The sequence below is a fragment of the Plasmodium vinckei genome (assembly GCF_900681995.1).
Source record: "Plasmodium vinckei vinckei genome assembly, chromosome: PVVCY_11".
In the NCBI taxonomy this organism is placed as follows: domain Eukaryota; phylum Apicomplexa; class Aconoidasida; order Haemosporida; family Plasmodiidae; genus Plasmodium; species Plasmodium vinckei.
In genome coordinates, this window is record NC_051303.1 from 1341054 (window position 1) to 1357258 (window position 16205).

General features: G+C 24.6%; 2 protein-coding genes across 2 annotated transcripts; one reads left to right on the top strand and one right to left on the bottom strand.

The window, feature by feature from the left end:
• Positions 1-677: 677 nt before the first annotated feature.
• Positions 678-11172, top strand: PVVCY_1103790 (guanylyl cyclase beta, putative; the record flags this gene model as incomplete). The annotated part of the gene is made up of 14 exons (XM_008625999.1): positions 678-722; positions 832-960; positions 1075-1338; positions 1429-1603; positions 1720-1872; positions 2056-2397; positions 2543-2783; positions 2963-3219; positions 3439-4502; positions 4639-4937; positions 5079-5298; positions 5529-5932; positions 6078-10760; positions 11013-11172. The coding sequence occupies 14 exons, from the start codon at positions 678-680 to the stop codon at positions 11170-11172; spliced, it is 8436 nt and encodes a 2811-aa protein (XP_008624221.1).
• A 928-nt stretch (positions 11173-12100) lies between these two features.
• On the bottom strand, positions 12101-16026 carry PVVCY_1103800 (E3 SUMO-protein ligase PIAS, putative; the record flags this gene model as incomplete). The annotated part of the gene is made up of 5 exons (XM_008625998.1): positions 12101-13143; positions 13831-13980; positions 14165-15256; positions 15464-15855; positions 15989-16026. The coding sequence occupies 5 exons, from the start codon at positions 16024-16026 to the stop codon at positions 12101-12103; spliced, it is 2715 nt and encodes a 904-aa protein (XP_008624220.1).
• Positions 16027-16205: the final 179 nt, after the last annotated feature.

Sequence of the window (16205 nt, forward strand, 5' to 3'; positions counted from 1 at the left end):
ATAGAATTTTTCATATAAGCATGTAAATAAATATATATATTTTTTGCCATTAAATTGTATATATTATCAAAAATGTTTACAAAAAATTATCAGGAGTATATATAATCTTATTTAAACGTGCATATATGATTGTAGATATATTCCTTCATGCATAGTGCACACTGGTCTAAACCTGACTGGACTTACATAGTCTATTTAATACACACACTTATATGCTTAAGCTTGAAAAAAAAATACGTAAAAAATAAATATCAATGAATAAAAATGTAATGAATTACAAAAAATATTTAATAATGGTTAGTTAAAAAGGATAAAAGTTATTCCATCAAACTGTATGATATTTTTACAAAATTATTATACTTTTTTGGGGGGAGGTAATGGGAATAAATATATTGTTGAGTAAAAAAAAATAAAGAAAAAGAGCTAGCGATCAACGAAAATGTATAATAAAAATATAAAAAAAAAGATAATATTATGATAAATAATGAGGAATACCCTTCCTTTTTGTTTGCCTACTTTCACAAATTAAAGTGTTTATTATGTATATATAGACACATAGTATTAGCCAATTTTTTTATTCTATCTTTATATTAGAATGTTGGTGTAATTCTTAATGTATATAAAAGTATAGACATAATTTTGAATATTTTATTTTTTGTTAATGGCTAAATATAAAAATGAAGGAAACAGATAAAATAAAGAGCGAGGTTTTAAATTTAATGGTAAAAATTTGCGAAAATTAAATAAATAAATAGAAAAATCGATTTATTAACTATTTGTATTTACCTTTTAAGGGTATTTTACTATTGCTGTATATTTTTTAATCTACAGAACTTAGATGGGAAAAGGGAACATATAAATAAAAACAACAAGCTTTACAGAAAAGTTATTATAAATCCAACATCAGAAGATGATTTGCAAAAGTTTTGTAAAAACTACTTTAGAATATATCAATTTTCGGTAATATTATCCAACCTCTTTCTATATAATTTTACAACGTCGTGTAATACATAAATTTTTTATTATTTTTTATAATATTGATAGATTTTTTTTTTATATTTTTATTTTTTTTAGTTGTATAATTTTATAAGAAGATTGATATCACTCGATGCAGTTATAGTTTACACTGTATTTATGACGGTGTATATTTTTTCGGAAATAAGCCATGGAATAACAAAACAATATCTATTTCTAGACACAGCTATTTCGCTTTTGCTAAACATTGGAATTTTAGTTGTTATAGAAAGTCTTTTTGAGCTTAAATTGCTGAAGGACATAAAAAATGCTAATTCACAGACCTACCTTAGAATAGTACCGAAAATGTCGTATTTTGAAAAGGTAAATTAATAAATATAAAAAGGAATACATATACAAATATATAGCATATATATTAAGCACGTCCACAACTTTGTTAAAATATATCTTTAGGTTATGACCAAAGATATAAAAGTTGGAAACATAATTAGGGTATTTCAAGGTGAAGAATTTCCTGCAGATGTTGTTATACTTTATTCTAAAAAGAATACAAATGCAGTTGTTGATTCATTTAAAATTGATGGATTATATAATAAAAGCATAAAACATCCTGTTGAAAAATATAAAAGTACTAATCATATGTATATTTTCGAATGTGTATATGCCCATGTATTTTTTGATTGATCTATTTTAACTGTTAACATATTATCATTATGTATTGCTTTACTTTATTTTTGAATATAGTCGATAGAGATTATCTAAAAATGCTGTCAGAAATAAATGGTGTTATAAAATGTGAATTACCTAACAAAAATGTATTTTGCTTTCAAGGGACTTATAAGCTCGACAAACACCCAAGATCATTACATTTGAGTTATGAAAACTTTGCTCTTCAATGTGAGAAATGAAAAAAGAAGATAAAAATATTACACATCAATCTATAAAGTATATTGAATATTATTTGATGCATCATAGATGTTTTGTCTTTGATTAGATTAATATTTATAATTGAATTATTATTACTGCATTACTATATATATTGTCTCTATTTTTATTTTATTTCCTTCACCCAATATTAAGCCTCCATTTTAAAGGGAGCCGAATATATTGATGGTGTAGTTGTATATACAGGCGCAGATACGAAAAAAAATTTGAATATACCCCGTAAAATCGAAGAAAATATGACATTTTGCATAAAAATGAATAATGTTGTATATTACTTAATATTTATGTATATATTTTTTGTCGTATTAAGTATTATATTAAAAGCCACATTTTACCGAAAAGGGAAATTACTAGAAAATCCGAATGACACATTTTTTACTATTATAGAAGATTTTATTGGTTTATATATATTAGTTTTGCCTGTCATGCTATATTCAGAAAAAAGTTTAATATACATAATTCAAAGCTTAAAAATAGGTATAGCTAACAATAAATATGTTGAGAATTGTTTTCTTATGTATGCGGCATACTAAGTCTGCAAAATGCTACATTTTTAATATGATTTCCATTAAAATACTTAAATCCAAACAAAAATGTGTTTCTTTAATTTTTCCAATTATAGAAAGGGATGCAAGAATGAATCACGATGAAAATAATAATAATACAAAAGTTTTTAACAAAAATAAAAACGACACACTTGGTACAGTTGATATTATAGCTACTGCAAGAAACGGAGTTCTTGTGAACAAAAAAGAGATACTAGTTTCTTGTACTATTAATAATGTTTTATATTCAAAAAAAAATTTCATAATATCCGATGAATTTTTAAAATTACCAAGCCTGAATATACTGGATGCGGAAAGGTTATTTTGGTTGAGTTAATCCCAATATATATATAGAGAGTGTCACAAAACAGTGTCTAACATATAACGATTATGACTTTAAAATGATACGAATTTTTAAGAAAATTTGAATAAGCTTTTTCTCTTCCTTGCATTATTCTTGTTTCTAACATTTCTCTTTTGTTACATTTTTTGTGCAGAACAAATGTATCCGAACTATTAAATTTAGACGAACGGATTTTCAAAGACCCAGAGAACATTTTTTTCCCTTCTCGAGATTTCAATAATTTTTTTAAAATTCTTGGGAACAATATAAATCCTATTTATGATCCGATTAACGATGATTTCTCTAAAATACTTAAGGAAATATACGCGAATTATTTAAATGACGAACTTTTGTACAAAAAAGTTAAACTTTCATCATCTGTAAAATCACTATTAGACAATGGATACAATTGTATGGCCATAAAATAAATAAAAAAATAATAAATGACTTTTATTCGTATATTTTTCTGTTTATGTTTATATGTATATATAAAGGGCGAGAAATGTCGAACCTTTTATATATCATCATGCAATGAGGCCTGTAATTGCATTTTTAATTTTATAACTTATGAAGACTTGGCTCTGTTTCATATATTTATGCATAATTTTATTCTCTTATTTCGTTTTGTAGATTTTTCGGAAAATTGTGAAAGCAGCTATGATTGTAAAGAGATAATAGATGATGGGATAAAAAACAATGAACAGTCAGAAAAAATAGAGGAGTTTATTTTGGGAGTGTGCGCATGTAATAGAATAATTATATATAATGAGAAATTTGGTGATATTGAAATGAAAGATAATATTAATGAGAAATCAAATTCTGAGCATATTAAGTATGGTAAAAAAAGTGACGTAGAAAATATCGAGAATGAAAATAAATATACAGTAGATTCTGATGGCGAAGAAAATATGAATACAATAGAACATGAAGATATATGCTTATATAATACTTCAAAAAAAATAGGTTTTCATATCTACTGCTATAAGAAGCGTCTATTTTTTTATAATTTAAAAAACATCTGTAAAGAGTATTACATAATATGTTTTCATGATTTTTTAAGAAGTAACAATTATACTATATGTATGCTAAAAAACAAAAAAGAATTAGATAAAGGGATATTATATATACGTGGTTATGATTTTAATATTTTACCATATTTATGTAAAAATAAGAATGACATAAATAAGATTAAAAAGACGATAAAATTACACACCGCTAATTATTTAAAAGTTATATTAATATGTAAAAAAAATATTACTAATGAAGATATTGCAAAATATATTTATTTAAAAAGTGTTAGAGGCAAAGTTTCTTTCAAGTTTTTTGATATAATAAAAACATTTTTTTTATATGATTTAGAATGTATCGGCATTATTGGCTTAAAAAATGATTTAAATGATGGTGTAGTCGAAACATTTAAAGATATCAATAATTTTGATATTAGAACATGGATATTTACTAATGATTCTTCTAAAAACACTTATTTGACAGCTTTACAATGCAATCTAATTATTCCAAATTCAAATTTATTCTTAGTTAATTTCTTGAACCCAGACTATTCTGATGAAGAAACACTTGCTAATTATTTATTCACCAATTTCCTTCTTTCTATGGAAAATATGAAATCTCGTTCTTATGCTATTGCAATAAACGAGAATAGTCTGAAGAACATCATGCAAAATAGACATGCGCTGGTATGTGTAAAAAACTTCTTAAATTTATTTTATTTATGTTACACGATAATAGTTTACATCATTATATATATATATCAATTTGTTTACTCACTTTTTTGTTTTTTTTGCTATCTTTTTATCCTCTCCTGTAAACCAGAAAATATTCTTATGCATAATAATGCGAGCCACTGTTGTATTATTTTGCAAATTAAATAATGAAACAAAAGGAAGGATTATAAGCAAATTTATTTCTTATACAACCCCTAAATTGACAATACTAGGAGTTGGGTCAACATTGAATGATGCACATCTCTTAAAAAACACTACAATAAGTGTATGTTTGACTTTGAACAAACAAGTTAATGTTCTTTATAGTATCTCAGATTATGCAATGGAGGAATTCAAATATGTTGGAGAGCTTCTCATATTAGGGAGATTGAATCGATTTTCTCTATGGTAATATAAGCAAAAAAAATAATATTTTTGTAACCATATCTGTATTTCATTCTGGGGGTATTTAGAAATATATATACATATATAATATATTGACATTGAATTTTTACTCATTTGGTTCCCATTTATGCATACCTTTTATAGTAGAGGATTTCTATGGATAATATACCTGAAAGTTATGATTGGCTCTTTTTATTTCTTCCATAATTTTGATAATTTTTTTTCTGGGTCTTCTATTTCATCAATATTATATTCCCAAACAACCTTCGGAATCTTTCATTATTCCTTAATTGTAGCTTTCGCATCATACGAAATTGATCTTCCATACAAGTTTATCAGAAATTTCCCATATATTTATCAGCTAGTAAACACAAAAAAAATATTCATAAAATGTAAAGCAAACAACTGTCCATTAGTTCGACTAGCTAAATTTAGTAGAACTATACTTGTTATTTGCTCACAAAAAATAATACTTATGCATTACAATGTTCCTATTGCTATTCTAATTAGATAAGCAATGAAAGGATATGATAATAATTTGCATTTTTCTTTATTTTATAACTTTAAATAATTCTCTTGGATTTTTATTCTTAGGCAAGAAGAAAATATTTTCTTAACAACACCATAATATTTTTAAACATAATCGAATCGATACTTGCTTCCTTCATTTCTTATTACATATTACGAGACAGTTCGTTTAATTTAATTACACATCGAAAATTTACCTTCCATATGTTTGTTTTAAATTTTTTTTTAATATCTGAAAAAATTCTATTATTTTCAAAAACATGGCATATATTTTTTTTTATCATGACCATTGTTATTGTTTCGATTTTATTTATATATATAAACATTTATACCTTAGTTGATTGCTTAGTAACAGGAAAATGTGAATTTAGCCTCTTTGATTCCGAAGATTCATATTTTTGGATATCTCTCCTCCCCATACTATACATTAACTTTATCATAGACAAGTTCATGAAGTTTATAAAGAACAAGTAAGCAATCGAGCATCATTCACGTGACACAATTTTTGTCCATCCATATAAATAGGCATCATTTTTTTTGTAATTTAGTATGCTTTCATATTTTTCACTCCTCTTCATCGCCTGTTTTATTTTTTTTCATCTCACACCCTTACAGAATATACCCAGATATAACCGAACAATTACCCAGCACACTGAAAATCGGAACACAAGAAAAATGTGCTACTAATAACAAAGAGGAAAAAGTAATAACTGATAAAAACATTGGAAAGTTGGCACCAATTCCCAAAAGTTATATAATAAAAGAAGACAATACATATTATGGGAAATCTAAAAAAAATAAGTATATTTTTGATACTTTACGAAAGATAATAGATATAAAAATAAAGTATAGAAATCAGCAACTAAACTTAGAATATAAAACATATGAGAAAAGAAATAAATTAAAGTTAAGGATAATCATATTATTGTTATTTATAATATTTTTGGTAGCATTTACAATACAAATCATCATATCTAAATCTATTGAAAGCAACTTGCATTATATATCGTATTTAACAGTAATATATTATATAGTTGCAGTATTATATTTAATTAAGATACTAGTTATAAATAAAACAAATCATACTTATTTTTTTATTATTGGTAAATTACTATTAGTAATAGGTTTTTTGTTAGAAATGTCCGAGAATTCGATTAATAATGTAATTAATATGCTAGTAACATATTCTTTTACTGTTTGCTATATATTTTTTATATCTTTTAAAATATTAGAAGGATTATTAATGATCATAACTATTTTATTCGTATCAATATGGATATATTACCATAAAAACAACCGTTTAAGCGCTATGTGCACTGATTTTTGTGACAATCCATATGCTAGTCTAGACTATTTAGAATATATAAATATATCGTGTATATGTAAACAACAAATTTTTACCTTTTTAATTTGTATGTTAAGTTTTACATTAATTTGTCTATTTATGAAATATTATGAGATATATTATTTAAAAAAAAAATTTTTAACAAGATATAAGCAAAAAGTTAATTTAGGTAAGCAAATTGAAATTTTGCATACTATGCTGCCTAGCTTTTTAGTCGAATATTTATTAGTAAGTGATCCTAAAGCAGATGGTATTATGGTGGGAAAAAATATTTCCGGAGAAGATCGAGGGATTATATCTGTCATCTTTTGTGACATTGATGATTTTCAAACTATGGTATCTACATTAGAAGCACATACTTTAGTACAGACATTGGATAATTTATATTTATATTTTGATAAATGTATAAAATATTTTAATTGTATAAAAATAGAAACAGTATTCGAATCATATTTAGCTGCATCTGGTCTAAGCGAAAAGAAAAATAATTCTGTACATAAAATTAAATATGATACAAAATGTGCAATCAAAATGGCTATTGCTCAACTTAGTGCTAAATATTATATATCATATAAGGTATTGGACACATTATCAAATAACAAAGATACAAATAGTATTTTCCAAACGGAAAATAAATATATCTATAAAAATATTAGTTTAAGAATAGGTATACATACAGGAAAAGCAATAAGTGGAGTTATTGGATCTGTTAAACCACAATATTCGCTTTTTGGTGATACTGTTAACACTGCATCGAGAATGAAGTCTACTTCATTAAAGGACCATATACACGTTTCATATGATACATATAAATATCTAAAGGATGATAAAACGTTAGTGTGGAAAGAAAGAAGTATATTCATAAAGGGAAAAGGGGAAATGAAAACATATTTACTGGTTGATATTTTAGATGACTCCAAAAAGGATCGTAGAAAAGCGTTGACAGAATCTACTTCTTCTATATTTAGAACCAGTGATGAAATAGAAAATGAGAGCGAACTCATAACTAAGGAGAAAGAAATGGATAAAACAGAGGTGCCTGATAAAGGTGAAATACTCGATGAAACTAAAGAAATATTTAAAAAAACGGAAAAGCCGAGCACGAAAAAGAAAAAGATTAAAAAAGAAAATATTGAGGAAAAACATATAAATACAAAAATGAAAGAAATGGGAGAAATTTTAAATAGCTATGATAAAGAAGAAATTTATAATTGTAACAAAAGTGACGATGGGTCAAATAGTATAAGAAAAAATGATTTCTTACACAGTTCTAAAAATTATAACTATAAAAAATCGAAATATTTAGATCTAGAACGTTTTTCAACAAATAAAAGCTTTAGAAGAAATGTATTAGCTTATAATTTTGAATCTCCTATAAATCCACCACGAAAAATGGAAGATGACCCAAAAATAAAATATGATTCTGATCATTTCTTTACCTCGCCATATGCTGTAGACAAAAATGAAAAAGATGAAATATATGACACACCAATCAAGGAATCATATAAAAAAAAAAGCAAAAATATAATAAACAAAATTAGAGAAGATTCCATCGACTTTAAAGATGAGTTTAGTAAAGAAAATGATAAAATAAAAGAATATATAAAAGAAAGAATAAATTATCGGCAAAAAGTGACCCCCAATTATTTTAACTTTAACAATATGTCTAAATATTCCAACGCATTTAAGAAAAAAAAAAAAAAAAAAAAGGACATAGAAAAAAAATATACATATAGACAAAAAACAAGCTTTTATAATTTTTTAAATAAAAATGATACTGCCAATTATAACTATTCTAGTGAATTCGAATATTTTATTGACCCCAAATTGAAAAATAAAAAACCTATAAACTTCAACAATTTGTTCGCAAAAATATACAAAAAAAAGCAAAGTTTACTTAATGCTAAAACTGGAGATATTAATAACAAAAAAAAAATTACTCGAACCAGAAGTAGAGATAGAATTATTTTTTCAAGTCGACGTGATGAGGAACACGATGGCAACCAAAAAATGAATAAAAAATTATTTTCTCAAACTTATGCTCAGAAGGCAGAGCAAGCTTCGAATGAAAATAATGACATTCCTTTAAAAAAAGAAGACATAGAAAAAAAATTAGAATATGATTCCAATGAAAATATTAAAAATGAGTCCCCAAAAAATGAAGATAAAATGATGTTGAAGAAAAGAATGATATCGAAAAGAATCAGTTTTTACAGTTTGAAAGAAGATGAAAAAGGGGATAGTTTCAAATCGTCTGATAATAGTTCTTGTGGTATTAAATCTAAAAAATCGAGTAGTGTAGGTGATGAAGAAATGAATGAATATTTTAATTACAACAATGAGGTTAACAGTAACCAAAATCAAAACAAAAATAAAAATAAAAAGAATAAAGAAATTTCATTAGCGTCCAAAGTAAATAATATATTTAAAAATATCTTTAAAAAGAATTATATAAGCGAGAAATTAAAATCAGGAAAATACAACACAATGTCTAATTCCAAATCAGGGCAAACAAATACAATGGCAGATAATAAAAAAAGCCAAATTAAAAAAAATGGAGAAGTAAATAAAACAAACACAGACGTAAGCAATAAAAACTCTGATTTTGTAACTAATTTTGATAATTATAACAAGAACATTTTAAAAAAATTAACATCAACTTTGCAAATAAATAAAAAGACAAGCTATTTTAATCGGTTTTATTACAAATTTAAAGATGAAGAACTGGAGGAAGAGTATACAAAAGAATATTACCGAGAAATAATAAATATTGATTTAACAAAAAAATTAATAATTATATTTGTAATATCAGAATTAATATTAAGTTTATGCAACGTTATAGAATTATCATATTATGAGCATGAGGGAGCACCTAATGATTTTATTGTAATTATATGGTTGATTAGATCTATATATTTGTTTACAATAACATTTATATGGCTTTTATTAAAAACAAAATTAAAAGAATATAAAGATAATTCAAGTAAAATGATGTGGACTACATTTATTTTGAATATATTTTTATCATCTTGGGGTATTATTATGATAGATCTTGCTTGCATACATTATAGTAATTTAGTTGGGAACTCACGTGAAAGATCGATATTTTTTATGAAAGACGCAACAGAATTAATAATTTCTATGCAACTAATATTTGTTAAAAATATGTTATTTAAACATAAATTTTTTTTCTTTGTATTTTTTTTTGTTTTCTTTATATATTCATTTTATAAATTGTTTGTTATACATGTATCTCAATTAAGAATATGCTGTAGTATACTATTAATTCTTTCCATAAATATTTTATACTTTTGGTATTCAGAATATCTAGATAGAACACAATATATTATAAAAAGAAAAAGAAATAGAATGGAAAAAACTTCACATGATTTCTTAACAAGAATTTTACCAAGACAAGTCTTAGAGGAATATCAAAATGATAATTTACAATTGACGTATAAGCATGAAAAAATTGCATTTTTATTTGCGGATATTGTAGGATTTACAAAATGGAGTAAAACAGCAGCCCCAAAAAATGTTTTAAAATTATTACAAAAACTTATATCCAAAATTGATAAAGATACAATAAAGTTAGGATTGTATAAACTTTTTACAATTGGCGATGCATATGTAGCTACTAGCCAACCAAATGCATCAATAACTGATCAAACAGAAGCAGCTGATGGAATAATAAGCATTTTTAAATTAGCAAAGCTTATATTGCATAATATTAATACTATTAAAATACAATTTAATAAACATGACTTCAATATGAGAATAGGGTTGCACTATGGCTCATGTGTTGGAGGAATTATAGGATCAGTAAGAATACGATATGATATGTGGGGTTTGGATGTATTAATAGCAAATCAGATTGAATCCAATGGTATACCTGGTGAAATTGTATGTTCAGAGCAATTTAAAAATTTTTTCTTGGAAACCGAACCAAATGCGTAAGTTTAATGAGATGTAAATATATAGACTTGAGCACATATGGTTTTTATTTTTAAAAATATTTTTTCATGCATATTTCCATTTCCTGCCACAATAAGTTGTATATGCTTTTCAGTGTGTATGATCTTATTTTATGCATAACTTTGCATCGAAGGTTTCATTTTTTAAATACACTAAGATCAATAATGTGAATTTTGTATTATGGCAATATCCACTTTTATTCTTTATACATGTATATTTTTATTCCTTAGGAAATTAAATTTTTGGCATTATAAAACGATATCGATAAACGATAAAGACATCAAAATATATGTTGTAGAGGATAAAAATTATGAGGAAAATTATGATCCAAAAGTTATAAACTACGAGACATTATTGAAGCTTCGAGAAAAAACTAAAGAAAATGAGTAATTTCATTGATATATTACATAACATATTCACCGGTGTGGGGAAGGAAAACGCATATATTTGTTTAGTAACATTGTTTTTTCTTTTTTTATTGCTTTGCATTCATTTATTTATAAGTGTAAAAAAAGTATATTAAAAATATTCAAAAATGTTTGAGAACAATGTGTTTGTATAAAAATATCAAAAACAAATATACACAGCCGCAATTTCACAAAAGTGATACCGCTTTAAAAAAAAAATATAAAATAAATCTTTAAAATATTAAAAATAATAAAACAATTTCCATATGCATAACTAATCCTAAACATATATATAATTAATTTTGTTTGATATTTGCATAGCTATATATAAAAATGTATACATAAAATAACGATACAAATGTCTTGCAGAATGCAGTGGCATTAAAAAATAAAATAATGAAAAGAATGGAATTAATAATAAACATAAAAATAAAAAAAAATAATGCATATATAAACGTTATATTTGTAAATGTTGTTATTATTCCAACACATAATATTTTAATCACTATTTTATAAGCTTTACCAAAAAATTAAAAATAATAAAATAATTTATGGAATACTAAAATGAGTAACATCAATAAAAAACTATAAAAAACGAAACTATCGCAAAAAGTAGGCTCAAAAAATGGAATAATCCATTGTTTTGTAAAAGACAATTTCGCAATTCATACACCCTATATATGTATAGCATAGGTGTATTTTTTAAAAATTAATAAATTTAGAAAGTCTAATGCTATGACAATATTGGGTAAAATAACTACTTAAAAATAATCAAAATACCAGCATTGACATTTTTATGAATTCTTTGGTGTACCCCTAAAAAATATTTATGCCATATATATTTACATGGGTGCGTACTTATAGTGGTATCAACCATGTAAAAAGCTGAATAGTATCTCTATACAATATGATCATTTTTTCCGTGGTGTTTCTTTTTCATTTTCCTTATCTTTTTTTCTTTTTTTTTTATTTAAATTTGAATCATCATCATTTTCTTCATCTTCGCTTTTTTCATTAGTTTTTTGACTTTCTTCCGTTTGATCATTTTCTGCGATTTCGCAATTTTCAAAATTTGGAAGCTGATTCAAATTTATTTGATCGTGGGGCGAAGACATATCATTAAGTTCATATCCAATATTACTGTTATTTTTTTCTTTATTACTACTATCATCTTTATTGGCATCATTACTATTGTTTCCATCGAGATAATTTCTTAGTTTACTAGTTAAATTATTATTAATACTACTAGTTGGTAAAATTAAATTTCTATCAAATAAATCAAACGCACCAGAGGTATTTCCTTTTTCCAAATTCACACTTTGATTATTTTCTGTTGCCTCATTTAAAATTGTATTATTATTATTCACAATATCAGAATAATTTATAGATTTATTACCAGGATCTAAACTTAATGCTTCTAATGTTGTATTAAAAAAAAACATATCTTGTGATAGCAAATTATCTTTGTTACAAAAAAATAAAAGAGAATTATTTAAATTCTCATTACTAGGTTTATGTATTGTTGAGTTTTTTAAATTTTCGTTATTATTATCATTGTCAATAATATGTTCGTTTGCTTCTTTATCACCGTCATTGTTTATGTTACTATTGTTTTTATCACTATTTAATTTACCGTCGTTATTTTTTTGAATTATTTCAGGATTTAATATTTTGTTTGATAAATATATTTCATTAAATCGAATGGGATCGATATCATTTAAAGCATTTGAAATCATTTCGTTAAAATTTGAATAAGTATTTGGAAGCATATTTATTTTATCTATATCATTAATATTTCTTATAAAAAAACTACTTAAATATTGATTATTTCCATAATTCCCCATACCTATTGAAAAAGGTAGTTTATTTTTTGAGTGGCTTTCGGATTTTTTACTGATCAAAGGAGCATTATCATTATCGTCACTGTCAGATATGCATATAACTTCACATCCATCTAAAAAAAAAAAAAGACTCTATGTTTAATTATCCACAAATAAGTATATATATAATGTGGATATATATAGCATTTTTTTTTCTGTTAAAAATCATGAATAATCATTATAATAATAATTAGAAATGTGCAAAAGGCAGAGATAAAAGCATAGAGAAGCCTCAAAATTTTATACATTGTTAATAAAAAATTATTAATTAATATACATATATTTTTATTTTTAAGTAAATATATCATTTTGCTCATACAATTTAGGAATAAATATTTTTTTCATTATTTGATCTTTTATATCTTATTAGTATGCGGATATGTACATTAATATTTATATAAATATTGGTACATAAATATATAATTTTATGCGCTTTCTTCTCTTTTTCGCATACATTATAAATAACGGCTAGTCTTTATTAATACGATTAAAAATTTTATAATTCTAAAAAAAAATTGTATTAAAGGAGACGTTTTAGAGCAAAGAAATGTTTGGGTTATATTTCGTATAGATTTTTTTTAGTAGAAGAATCGTGCAGATATAAACATGTGCTCATATTGCATATATGGTCACATGTCTATATATATAAAGATGCACATTCCTTGGATTGTATATAATTAGGTGCTTCTATATGCATGTGTGCCTAAATGCATAAATAATATATGAATACAAAGCTACTGAAAAATTAATATGTAGTTTACCTTGTACATTATTGAGGTTTGTTTTTTCGATGCGATTGTGATTGCGATTCGTAATCTCATTATTTTCTGCATCTGATTCTGAATCAGAATCTAAAATAATAATTTCATTCGTATTGATGTTTTCTTTTCCATCATTATTTATATTATTATCTGCATAAAAATGAAGCATATAGAAAGAAATGAAAAGGTTTATAAAAAAATATATCCAAAGTGAAACAAATTTATGGAATTTCGAAATTATATAAGCATATTGTCAAGAAAATGCAATTAATACATCGAATATATATTTATATGCTTGTATGCATGTTCGCCTATTGGATAATATAATAAATACCTATACTTTGTTCGGTTTTAATTTCAAGTCCAATCTTTTGTAAATTTGCTAAATCAGCATCATCAACACTTTTCAAAATTTTGGATTCAGAATTATTATGATTAAATATGATTTCACCCATTTTGTTAAGCTCTACTTCTTTAATGTCTTTAGGAACTTGTGACAAAATATATGTAATAAAAGTATCGATTACTAGATGTTTTGGTCTTAAAAAAAATGAGCATACTGGGCATTTCCATCTATTATTAAAAGCTTTTGTTTTTTTGGTTATATCAATAAATGATTTTAAATCAAAACATTGAATATGAGAACATTTAACACCTCGACAAGGTATTAATATTCTATCTAATGAAAAAGGGCAATTCAAACTTATTTTTCTATTGACTTCCATACACATTACTTCATCATCGTCATGCTTTATTGACAAAATATGAATTATTCTATTTTTTGCTTCTTTAAAACTTAAAGAGCTATTTAATATAATATTTTCTATAATACTTTGTTCTGTTTCTATTTTACATAATAAAAAAGCAAGAACAAATAATTTCGGTGGATCATAATTTGTAATATTTATATCTATATTATTATTTCCAGCGTGCAGTACATGAGTAATTTTAAGAGGGCTATCCCTTCTTTTATGTTCCCATGATGGTTCAAATATTTTTTCTATAACATTGCCATTAACTTTTAAAGAAAAAGTTTTGGGCCATTCTTGTTTTACAGAAACAGTGCCACTTAAATCGGTTTTATCAGCATGTATACAAAATATTATAACTTCTTTATTTTCATTTTTCCAACTTTTTATATCACTTGCGTTAATCATTAATTTTTCAGAGTTTGTATTTAAACTTTTCATCCATAATATTTGTTTAAGAGGATAAAATGGGTCCATGTCTTTTAATCGGCATGCTACACATAATATTTTATAATCTTGCATATTTTTACTTATACATGAATTTTGTATATAGCAACTAATGTGTTGCGGCTTTTCACATTCTATGCATTTTACTACACAATTTTTACTTAAAACATTTTTGACCATTCCTCCACATATACATGAAGAAAATTCGTTGCTCTCTTCATATATTTTCACTAAAAAGAAAAAAGACATAAAAAAATTTAGAAATTTTACATATTATAGTTAAACAAGTTATACATTATTTTTTTATTATTTTAAATCCTCAAAGATGTACAATAAATCATCACAGTATCTAGACATATACACATGGATACTGTTGTGAGAAAACATGAGCACATATAAATATACTATTTTTAAATAGCACAAAAATATGATTGTACCTTTTCCCTTTTTCGGGGCTTGAGAGGAATTTTTTTTCAATGTATTTGTATCATGGATTTCGTGATTATTTGTATCACTATTAATGGATAATACATTATTATTTTTATTATTATTCACAGAAGAATTATTACTATTATTATTTGATTTATTATTATTGGATGCTTCATTATTATTATCACTATTTGAAGCTTTGTTATTTTGCTTCTTTCCTTTATTTGATTCAAATATAGATGGTTTCGTCGCTAATATAAATTCATATATTTGCTCTTCTCTCTCAATATCTGTTATACATTCTAAAATTCGTTCAATAATTGCTACTTTTTTACCATTTTGTGGTAAAAGAAACTTCCGGCATAATTGATTAAGGTCGTATACTCTCAATTTATTTAAGCTGTAACAAAAAATTCAAAGGATAATGAAATCAGTTATGAGTATATATGTATCACGAAAAAAGGAGGACAATGCAACGCGTTTATGAATTATACGCTAAAAAAAATAACAAAGAAAGTATGAATTAAAATTACCAGTCAGCCAAACTTGCATTGCTAACATTATACGACATTGTTACTGATATACATATAAGTCTTATTTAGCATATGTATATTTATTTATATTCTTTTTATTTTTTATGTCCCTTTTTTGGATAATTGTCTTTAAATTTAATAATGTTTTCCCTATTCCCATAAAATTCGTCTTTTTATATTTAACTTCAATTCTTTACATTAAGGAATAATTATTTCT